Genomic DNA, 11,026 nt, shown 5'->3' with positions numbered 1-11,026 from the left:
AAGCAAATCTTGTCAGTAGAAAAAGGCGGCAAATTTAAAAAATGTAGGCGCGAAGGGATATCGTCTCATAGAAAATTTGAATATCGCGCCTTTTTCTACTGACAAGATTTGCTTGACCATCTATATAAGCTTACTCGTAGATAATTTACATTCGCGGCTCGTGGCTTGGCTCGCGACTCGTCTCGTGTTGGCCTCGAACTCGTAAGCTCGTCGAGCTAATGATTACACTCTCGCTACGTGGCTCGTATCGTGTCACGGCTGCAGTTCGTAAGTTCGTCAAGTCGAGTCAATCGATTTTAAACACGAATGGCACGGTCTGCCATCTTGTGGCCTGAATCGTAAACATATGTGCACATGACATTGCCAAAGCAATCTATCGTTCTCGTCGGTACGTTTCCTTGTGCTTAGTAAGGTCTGCCATCTTGTGGGCTACATTGGAAGCATAAACGACACATTTACGCCTCGCGCTAAAAATCTGACAGCTCCTATGCTGCCCCGTATAGATCATGCACGGGCCCTATAAGGTTTGTAACAGAATGACAGCCGGACGCGAATGTAACAAGCGGTTTCAATTTTCGTGCGAGCCGACTACACTCTCGCCTCGTGGCTCGGCTCGTGGTTCGTCTCGTGGCTCGGCTCACACTCGTCTTGCTCACGTGGAGGAGCTGTTTTTTTTTTGCACGAGTAAAGGGGCTCGCTATGGGCTCGCGCGGGACTCACGCTTACGCTTAGATTCGTGTTAGGCTTGTCATTCGGTTACAAACCTTATACCGTATCGTAAGTGTTTAAAATCGATTAGCTCGACGAGCTTACGAGACACGAGACGAGCCACGAGCCGAGCCACGAGGCGAGAGTTTTTTTTTTTTTTAATATGCATGGGTTTACTCATGGCCACAGACTAGCCGAGGCGTAGACGTGGCCTACGATGGAGCGAGCTCGCCCAGAAGGTGCCTGTTCACTCTTGATTTGAAGGTTGCCGGGTTATAAGAGCACGGAAATATAGACGCCGGCAAGGAATTCCATTCCTTGGCAGTGCGCATAAGGAAAGTAGAAGCAAAGCGCTTAGTGCGAATTGGCGGAATATCTACCAAGTAAGGATGGAAACCGGCCGTGCGTCTAAAAGTCCGATGGTAGAATGGGGACGGTGGAATGAGCTCGTGTAGCTCTTGGGCACACTCCCCGAAGTGCAACCTGTAGAATACCGACAGGCTGGCGACTTTCCGCCGATGGGCCAAAGTCTGAAGCTTAGCCGTTAGCTTCTTGTCGCCAATCATCCTCCTGGCTCTGCGCTCCACTGAGTCCAAAGTGGCGAGTTGGTATTTAGCTGAGCCATCCCACAGGTGGCTGCAATACTCCATACACGACCGGACTTGAGCTTTGTAAAGTGTTAGAAGCTGTCCAGGTGTGAAGTATCGCTTCACCTTATTTAGGACGCCCAGCTTTCTGGCCGCAGTTTGTGCTTTAGACTCAATGAAGCTGCCGAAGCCGAGGACTGAACTCAGCTCCATGCCGAGGAGTTCCAGGCTGTCGGTAATAGGTACAGATGCACCCCGGAAAGAAGGAGTCAGGTCGAATGGACTCCGTTTAGCGGAAAATAGACACGCCTGCGTTTTGGAGGCATTGAACGTGACCAGATTGTCATCACCCCACTGGGAAACGAGACTAAGGGTCAAGTTCATTCGCTCAACCATGGCCTCTCTCTGTGAACGTATATCCTCCCTGCTGTCCCTTGCACTAGCCAAATATCTCTCAACAACCGTACTGTCATCTGCATAACCTACAATGCTGGGTTGCAGCATGTCGTTAATGTGGAGCAGGAAAAGGGTTGCGGAGAGAACAGACCCCTGAGGAACACCGGCGTCAATGGCCATGAGGTCCGAAGAGCAGCCATCAATAACTACTCTGATCAACCGTTCACTCAAGAAATCAGATAGCCAGCTACAAAAATCAGCAGGGATGCCGTAAGCAGGAAGCTTGCTAAGGAGACTTGCGTGCCAAACCCTGTCAAAGGCCTTCGAGATGTCCAGTGAAACAGCAAGCGCTTCACCGTTCCTCTCGATGGCCTCGCCGCAGCAGTGCGTGACATACGCTAAAAGATCCCCAGTAGACCGACCTCGGCGAAAGCCATATTGACGGTCACTGAGCAGATCATTTGCTTCGAGGTATGCCAGCAGTTTGCCGTTAAGTACCCTTTCCATGACTTTACAGAGCATGGAGGTAATGGCGATTGGTCGGTAATTGCAGGGATCAGCACGACTACCCTTCTTGGGTACTGGCTGCACGTTTGCAAGCTTCCAGGATTTCGGCACCGTTCTTGTTTGGAGAGAGAGGCGGTACAGGCGTGTCAGTACAGGAGACAACTCAGGCGCACACTGCTTTAGTACACGTGCAGGTATACCGTCTGGTCCATTGGCCTTATTCACGTCAAGATTCAGCAGAGCTCGGCGTACCTCTTTTTGATGTATAGCAATTCTCTGCATAGAGGAACTGCAATGAGATAGCGTAGGTGGAAGTTTTGAGCCTGCATCTAGACGTGAATTGCTCGCAAACAGAGAAGCAAACAAGTTAGCTTTCTCTGTCGCGGAGTGGGCCAGTGTCCCATCAGGTTTCTGCAGAGGTGGCAATGTGGGTCGGCAGAAGTTGGATTCGACCGCTTTCGACAGGGACCAGAACCGCTTGCTACCAGGAGGGTAGGAGGCGAGTTTGGCCCCTATTCGACTGACGTGGTCGAATCGAGCCTTTCGAAGCACCCGTTTGCAGGACTTGGCAGCTGAGTTAAAGGCTTTTTTCTTCGCGCGAACCCTCTGTGCTCCAGCTTTGGTATCGCGGGCTAGTACCCAAGCCTGGTATGCAGACTGCTTAAGAGCCTCGGCTCGAGCACAGTCCGAACTGTACCATGCTCGGGTCTTGTGATCGAGCGATAGGTCGGAGAACGGAATGAAATATTCCATTCCCTGCCGAATCACATCCGCAACAGCCTCAGCAGAACACGAGGGGTCACCCGAAGAAAAACAGACCTGCTGCCAGGGGAAAGACGCAAAGAAATGCCGCATCTCATCCCAGTCCGCTGACTCGTATCGCCATACTCTCCTCGTGCCCCTAGGGCAGAGATCAGGAGGAGAGTGGATCGACACGGATTTCACCAGACAGTGATCGGACGATCCTAGCGGAGCTGAGACCGAAACCGAGTGCCTGTCTGGATCAGTTGTCAGCAGAAGGTCAAGGCAATTGGGTGTATGGTCAGTAACATCCGGTATCCGCGTCGCAACATTTACCAGCTGGGTAAGGTTTAGGGATACAGCAAATTTGCGCGCTTCCCTCCCAGCGTGGCAAGTGTTCTTGTACGGGAACAGCCACTCCTCGTGGTGGGCGTTAAAGTCCCCAAGGAATACGAGTTGAGCCGCGGGGTACCGCTGTTGGGCTTTATCTGCCATCTCAGTAAGGTGGTCAAAGAGCCTAGTTGTCTCCTGGTTTCCGCTGTGCGATCGGTAGACACAGGCATACAGAGTTTTCTCTGAGCCCGAGTCGACCATAATCCACAAAGTGGAAAACCCGGCAGCCTCAAAGCAACGGAGACGCTTGCAGCAAATGTCGTCGCGGACGTACACACAGACCCCAGCACGTGCTCTGAACTTATGTTCCAGTGAGTAGCCTGGGTAGTTGAGGTACGACGCGTCCGCTGGGGTTTTGATTTGCGTCTCCGTCAAAAAGAATAGGTGCGGTTTTTCGGTTTCAAGATGGTGGTGGACCGGATCGATATTTGAGTGCAACCCCCTGATGTTGGTGAGGTGCACTTTCAATGGGAGGAAGTGCAGCCGGTGTTTAACCCTATTCTTTTTCCTTTTTGTTTTCATATTTGTGGAGTGTGGGATGGGTGAAAAAATGCCTGTCGAGGTGTTGCGTTTACCAATTGGATCACTTGAGCTAATCCGGACAATGAGGAGCTCACTTGGAGACTGCGGGGACGCCCGAGCCCCCCTGAAATAACCCACCGGGTCCTCCCGTCCAGTCGCCAACTGGCACGGTGGAGCTGTTCCAGGATTTTTCGCTAGGTGGCGGGGCAGCCTCTCGCACGTGGCTGTCGTACAATTGGGCCCCCAACTTCCTGCGGTCGGCCACCGGCAAGACCGTGCCTCGGATCCCGCTACCCTCCAGCGAGAGCTGCTCGGCCCGACGTCACTCAAGGATCCAAAAACCGGCATTATGCAACACAACTGACAGCAAATCATCCCCCAAAGGCACTGGTACTCCCGCTCATAGACGAAACGCAGCAAGGCTGCTTGGCGCCTGACTCCGGCGGGAGGGTGGTAGCAAACCAGGCGGCCCCTTGCGGGACCTACCACCGCTGGTTTGGACGTAGTTTAAGGACATACCCGGGTCCAGAAGTCATTAGAGTTACACCGGGTCTAGTGTAGTTATTAGAGTTACACCAAGAAAAGTCTGAAGCGATTTTGATAGCCCATGCAGTACAAGTGATATAAGATATTTATACGTCATAATTTCATAGAAGTTTGACGTTTAAAATGACACTTACACTGCGAGGGCTATCAAAATCGCTGCAGACTTTTCACGGTCTGACTCTAGCTAGACGTGCTATTGCGCTCGAGGCGAGCCACTAGACGAGCCGCGAGCTGAGCCACGAGCCGCGAATGTAAACGCCTATAAACAGCAAACGCGCATCCCGCGCGAGCCCCTTTGATTCGTGCCCAAAAAACCGCTCCTCCAGTCGAGCCAGGCGAGCGCGAGCCGAGTCGCGAGACGGGCCACGAGCTGACCGCTTACACTCGCGTCTCACAACTCAGCTCGCCGCTCGGCTCGTGGCTCACGCAAGAATGTTAACGCGGGTAAAAAATTATGATTGCAACCTTCCACATGAGACCCATAAGTCCATCTCATTTTGCCGCAAAAATAAGTCCTTTACCTTTGCTATATGAATCATAGTAAGTCACGTTTGTTCAAATAACACCTTCGAACATCTGCGATACGTTATTTCATTCTGACTATCGCTTCATCTCACTTTGTTGGGCCGCAAAGGTGAGTCGAGCCCTTTAATTTTTTCTGATGTTGGTACTTCGTAATCTTTCGATTTTCATAATTTTATAATCTTGACTGTGTGTAACAATGTAATAGTATTCTGTATCTGTGGATAACATAAACTTTCGTTCGTTGTATCGTTGTGAGTTGAAGTTGAAACATTTGTTAAAATTCGTTACACCAGTGCGCTACCTGTGAACAGTGTGCGATAAATGTATATATCTGTAATAACAATACATTTCTGACCTATTGCTGGGACTCGATCTCAAAACAAGTTTCAGGTACTTATTCCTTAGTTTTATAGTGTTGGTTACCGTTTACCACGCCCTACAAGCTAGGGTGCGGTCTCGTTTCGTATTCCATGATGCGTGACCTAAAAACATACCTTTTGTTCTTATTTTCACATGATTCAATTAGCTCTTTCCGAATAACGCTGAATTTCTTTGTCCATGCGCATCTCAAAAACCTATAAGTTGACGTAATTTTCTTTCTTCAACAGGTTTGTTAGACCATGTCGGCTTCTGATCATCCCTATTACTTTACAGGGAACGGAACATACAAAGCCATAAACCCTTTAGTGTCGCGAGTGGGAGATTTTACCCCATTCTATATAGCCATTGCCATTAGTTCTGTAATACTGGGCTTGATTCTTATTTTGAACGTGGTGTGCTGCTGCTCGAGGTACTCTGACTACTGGCTGGACCGACACACGGGTAAGTTGATCCTACTTATACAATGTGTCCCAAAATTCAATGATAAGCTGGCACCAGAAGATGGACCTGCTCATGACTAATAGACTAAAAAAAAATGATAGATTGTAGACATGGCCGTTAAAATACAACAAGAGGTGTCAATTTTAATTTTTTTGGAATTCCATAATAAATTGTTTTCTTTTTTTTTTCCTCGAGTAGTCATGAGCAAGTCCATTCTCTGGTGCCAGCTTATTGTTGAATTTTGGGACACATGGTATATGTTGAAACACGCTTAATTAAATAAATATTACAAGACAATCTTACACAAGTCCACCTAGTCCTAGGCCATTAGGATTCTAATATTGAAGTTTACTCAACTGCCACCCTAAGTGAAAACTGCAGTTTGGCAATCTTGTTCTTGAAATAATCTATTGAAACAAAACATGGTGACCTGTGCCAATGGCAATCAATCCTTGAACATTTTGACCATAGAAATTAGGACAGGTTACTTTGTACTGCAAAATAATTTAGTAACTGCAGCCCCTAAAGTATGTTGGATTGTTAGAATTGCCATTTTATTAGATTTGTATAGGATTTAAGCTTTATTTTTGACACTTGATTTCGTGTCCCTAGACTCTGTAAAGAAAAATCGATTTTTCAAAAACCATGTTGATTTTTTAACATTTTTGTTTACATGGGCATTATTAGATCCATAAGTATTTAAATAATACATTAAAATTAACAACTTGATCACATAAAACTTACATGTTGTATGGCTTTGTCAGTATTTGATTCACCCATAACTAGGCCTAGTCCAGTCCTCTCCTACAGTACTGCTGCTTGCATGGGCTCGAAAAAAAATTGTCAGTACAATGGCAGAGCCGTGTTGCTTTCCCTAGTAATAGCCCTTTTCACATCTGTTATATTCCTACCCGTCAAATAAAAATAATAGTGTAATTTTTTTCTTTCAGTACAAATGGTATTTCTTGTATTTGGGTTTAGTTATTGTAGAATATTACCATATAAAATAAACTACTTTAGTATAAGCATTAAATATTAGTGATATATAAACTAAAACATTATTTTTGTACAGACAAGAGAAACTCAAAAAAAGGTCTGACTAGACTAAAACATATGCATTGGGGCTCGTAGTTTAAGTGTGAAGAGGTACCAGATAGACAGAGTTACTTTTTCTTTTATAGTGTTAAGAGTGATAATTTGTATTGATGTGTGGAATTGAAATGTAACTGCTCTGTAATCTGGTGTTCAGCTGTTTAAACTGCTAGAAAGTGGGTCACCTGAGTCTAATTGCCAGATCAGATTTGGGTGTGGCAGATTGGCGAGCGCCAGAATATTCAGCGCCTACTTACTGTACTTATTTTATAATTTTTATGCTATTTTTGCAAATGTGATATTTTCCACAAAAGGTATTTTTAAATTGTATAATAAATATAATAATTTATTTCCAGGAAACCGTTGGATTGTATCCATCTGGTCCACCACTCCGCACAAACAGCCTCCACTTGACTTGACCGAGTTAGAGAGTGACTACCAGCCGGTCCACTACGTCCAACCATACTCCACGGAATACCACGAGGAACACGGCAGAGGCGACGTCCCTCCGTCCGTCTCCACTCAACCACTGACATCCTCTCAAGAGTACCTAGAGTTACATAAGCGTGAGAGTGACATATAAATCTAAAAACCATGTCCTTCTTAATGCTATATCCCGCTGTGGCCGTGTTATCTCTATTCATCCTCTTGGTGATCATTCTGATGCTTAGATTTGGGGCCCGTTGGTGTAAGCTAAGACATGACACCTTACCTGTACATCATGCAGTGGTACAAGGGTATTGGAGGGAAGATGAAGCGTATGAACAGAAGGTTTCTTATGCGTGACAGACATGATTATTTTTAGTGTAGGCAATGTTTATAAGTAGTATGTGGGGCACCTTTGCTCTATTGTCGCGGTGGTAACTGTTGGTTTGATACTACTGAAATTAAAGACTAATCTGACATTTTACAAATTCTTCCATTTTTTAATAATGAAATTTATAATACAAATAATTTGGTATATTGATACCTAAAGAGAAAAAAATTAGTCACTAGATTACATTAGATAATGGCAAAACCAGTTAAATAAAGTTATAAAGGAGGTGCTTGGCAGTTACCACTTCCCTGTGGCAATAATTAGTTTAATTAGATTTGGATTTTTTGTACTAAATGATAGATCATAAGCATTGTAATGCCGCTTTAGAGTTTTTGTACTCAATGGCAAGTAGAAATCATGAAAGTACAGTTGAATGTGTAACAATATTTTCTCATATTATGACAGTATCTTAACCTCTAGCCGCCCAGAGACCTATAAAAAGGTCGCCTGTTCCATTCTAATTTGAACTGTGTTGACAAAATAAAATTTCATTTTGCTTGGCAAGGTTTGACGTATGGGCGACTAGAGGTTAAAAATGTTAAATGTTATATAGAATCATTTATTTAGTTATGTACCTATAGCTTAGGGTGATATTTCACCTGTCCAATTTCTTTGTCCAATGTGTATTTGCGTCTCACATTTTGCTTAGCGAGAGAGTGAAATGTAATCCACATTGAACCAAGAAATTGGACAGATGGAATACCAACCTTAGACATGAATAGGTACTGAGCTTTTGAATACTTTTTTACCTTCTGAGTTAGAAAACTTATGGTAGTCTGATGAGAATGCACTTTTGCATACTCTTGCCTTAATTTGATTTTGATAATTTGGCGAGCTTTTACATGGACCCCTTGACTTACCAGCTGGAGAGAGTGGAGAGTCCTAATGGACTGAACTTTTTGCATTTAACCTAGTTAAAATACGCCATTCTGTGCCTGAACACATACCGTCCATGCCATTTAGTGCCTGAAAAATAGTAGACAACGAATATTCACACGACCATGGATGTAAAACTTAGCGAAAGAAGAGAAAAGGAACTTGTTCAAAAATAAAACAAAAAAGTAACCTTAAACCTTATAGGTCAGACATTAGTAAAAGGAAAGAAGTAAGGAAGAAAAAAGTCAAGACATTAGACATAGACAAGACTAACTTGGAGTTGGACTAAGATAACTGCATGATATTTGCAATAACACCGTGTGGTATTATCATCATAAATGTCAATTTTCTATGAATATATGACTCAAATAATTACATTGTGTGCAAAGAGAGCTTAGACAGAGTTTTTACACTCCCTTTTCTATCGCTGTAGGTGAGCCTCGAATCGAGTGTGGATTGCTTTTAACTGTCGTTTGAATATTTGTTGCTGACTGTACATACTTTACTCCGTCCTTAGAGATCTGATAGATTAAGTTTAGATGTACCTATAATTATATATTTTTATATTTTATTTTAAGATTATTAATAATTTTATATTGCGATTTTGTAATTTTCCGGCAGGTAACGTTCTAATATTGGATTATCTTACATTAACGCTGTGCGAATGTTGGGCAATGCGCGAGACTTATACTCGATTTAGGTAGGTCTGGGGCCTTACATTCGAGAATCGAGATGTACGATTGTGATTCTAGTTAACAGCGTTCGTTTCTTTTTAAGGGTTCCGTACCTCAAAAGGAAAAAAGGGAACCCTTCGTGCGTCTGTCTGTTCGTCTGTCACAGCCTATTTTCTCAGAAACTACTGGACCAATTAAGTTGAAACTTGGTACACATATGTAAATTAGTGACCCAAAGAGGGACATGTAACGTAAACAGATGAATTTTAAACATGGGGGCCACTTTTAACACAAATAAAGTTATCAAATGAAAGAGCTCATTTTGAAAATGTTGAAGTTTTTTTTTTATATAATTTTAGTAAAAAGTAAAAGTTATTTAAGAAAATTGCCAAAATCTCCGAAACTATACCTACTTTGCGACGGTTTGTCATAGAAAAGGAAACTTACACCTGCAAAAGTGCAAATCATCAGAAAATTCGCGTTTGTACGGGACAAACGATAGACAATTTCATGGAATGTTCCAGATGACAGGAAAACCTATTAGAAGTGTCCAGTCAAGCGTGAGTCGCACTAAATGTAAGGAACCCTTGGAACGCGAGTCCGACTCGCACTTGGCCGGTTATTTTAGACCGGCGTTATATCGTATAGTAGAATATTGTCTAGCTTTGTCAGAATGTTATACTTTAGTTGTTTACACTGCCTTATCACTAGGACTATGTGTTTATTCGTAGTGATTAATATTTTTTATAATGCATTTATTTGAATAATCTTTTTTATTATCCGTCCAATAAATTACTTAATGTAAATGAACTTGATATTGTTTCCAATTAAACCCTATAATATTATTAGACCAGAATTTTTCAGATGGCGCCAACATAGGTTTTTATTTTTAACTGTCTATCCTATGAATAGTGTCAAATGTATTTTCACCACACTAGCTCGGGAAGGCTTACTTTGCACTTCAAAAACTGATAGAAAAGTTGCATTTTATTCACATGTGAGGCAAAGCAATCAAACGCAAATTTTGAGTTGTTTTCTTATGTTTGTTGGTAGAAATTACTTTTAAATTAGGATTTTGAGTGATAAATATTTAATAACATTCATTTGAATTTGATTTGGTTTGATTTTGTTTGATATTTTACAATTAATATTTGCTTCGGGTTGGTGTGGTGAAAAATTTTGTGTTTCACTCGGGGGCAAATTTTGTTGAACCCTCGTGCTTTGAAGCTCAAGATTCCATTTTTCGAACAACTCGCTACGCTCGTGGTTCAATTTTGGAATCTTTCGCTTGCTCGGGTATCAATATTAGCACGAGCGGTTAAACAACAACTTTGCCCCCTTGTAAAACAAATAACTATTGTTTTTTAGTGTTCCGTACAAAACTTTGTTCACGGAACACTTATGGGATCACTTCGGTCTTGCAAATAAGTTATTTTTTTTTAGAATTTTATTGACTGGATGCCCTTGAAGCGAAATCTCATGAAGTAATGACAAGAACAAAACGAGACAAGTGAAACCTATGCTAGCGCCATCTATAACCTTTGACAGTTGCCAACTCCATTGTTTTGATGTGACGAGTTGATGCCTGAATCGACGTAATTTATAAGTGGAAAACATCGAATCGAATAGTCGCCGTCGATTCGAATTCGATTGATACTTCACGATCAGCACAGATATGGCCGCTAGGTGGCGACAGCGCCACGCGCGGCTTATGGCAACCCCCAAAATTGGGGTCGAACGGATGTACTTTTAGCTACCTGTAGCAAAGCGACGAAATCGCGGAGTGAGCCACGCCTGGCAGCGCCAAATTGTATGAGAAA

At 43.3% G+C, this 11,026-nt stretch overlaps 2 protein-coding genes across 2 annotated transcripts; both read left to right on the top strand.

The window, feature by feature from the left end:
• The first annotated feature begins 5,185 nt into the window (after positions 1-5,185).
• On the top strand, positions 5,186-7,560 carry LOC134678280 (uncharacterized). The gene is made up of 3 exons (XM_063536770.1): positions 5,186-5,315; positions 5,534-5,747; positions 7,196-7,560. The coding sequence occupies exons 2-3, from the start codon at positions 5,546-5,548 to the stop codon at positions 7,420-7,422; spliced, it is 429 nt and encodes a 142-aa protein (XP_063392840.1). The 5' UTR covers positions 5,186-5,315; positions 5,534-5,545; the 3' UTR covers positions 7,423-7,560.
• On the top strand, positions 7,434-10,016 carry LOC134678281 (uncharacterized). The gene has a single exon (XM_063536771.1). The coding sequence runs from the start codon at positions 7,434-7,436 to the stop codon at positions 7,623-7,625; it is 192 nt and encodes a 63-aa protein (XP_063392841.1). The 3' UTR covers positions 7,626-10,016.
• Positions 10,017-11,026: the final 1,010 nt, after the last annotated feature.

The sequence above is a fragment of the Cydia fagiglandana genome, chromosome Z (assembly GCF_963556715.1).
Source record: "Cydia fagiglandana chromosome Z, ilCydFagi1.1, whole genome shotgun sequence".
In the NCBI taxonomy this organism is placed as follows: domain Eukaryota; kingdom Metazoa; phylum Arthropoda; class Insecta; order Lepidoptera; family Tortricidae; genus Cydia; species Cydia fagiglandana.
Note: the sequence above shows the minus strand (reverse complement) of the source record. Positions and strands in the feature narration are given on the sequence as shown.

Bases quoted from the DNA above. Each gene is read 5' to 3' on its own strand.
- LOC134678281 (XM_063536771.1), top strand. From the start codon at position 7,434: ATGTCCTTCTTAATGCTATATCCCGCTGTGGCCGTGTTATCTCTATTC.
- LOC134678280 (XM_063536770.1), top strand. From the start codon at position 5,546: ATGTCGGCTTCTGATCATCCCTATTACTTTACAGGGAACGGAACATAC. The intron at 5,748-7,195 runs GTAAGTTGATCC...ATTTATTTCCAG, and splicing joins CTGGCTGGACCGACACACGG to GAAACCGTTGGATTGTATCC.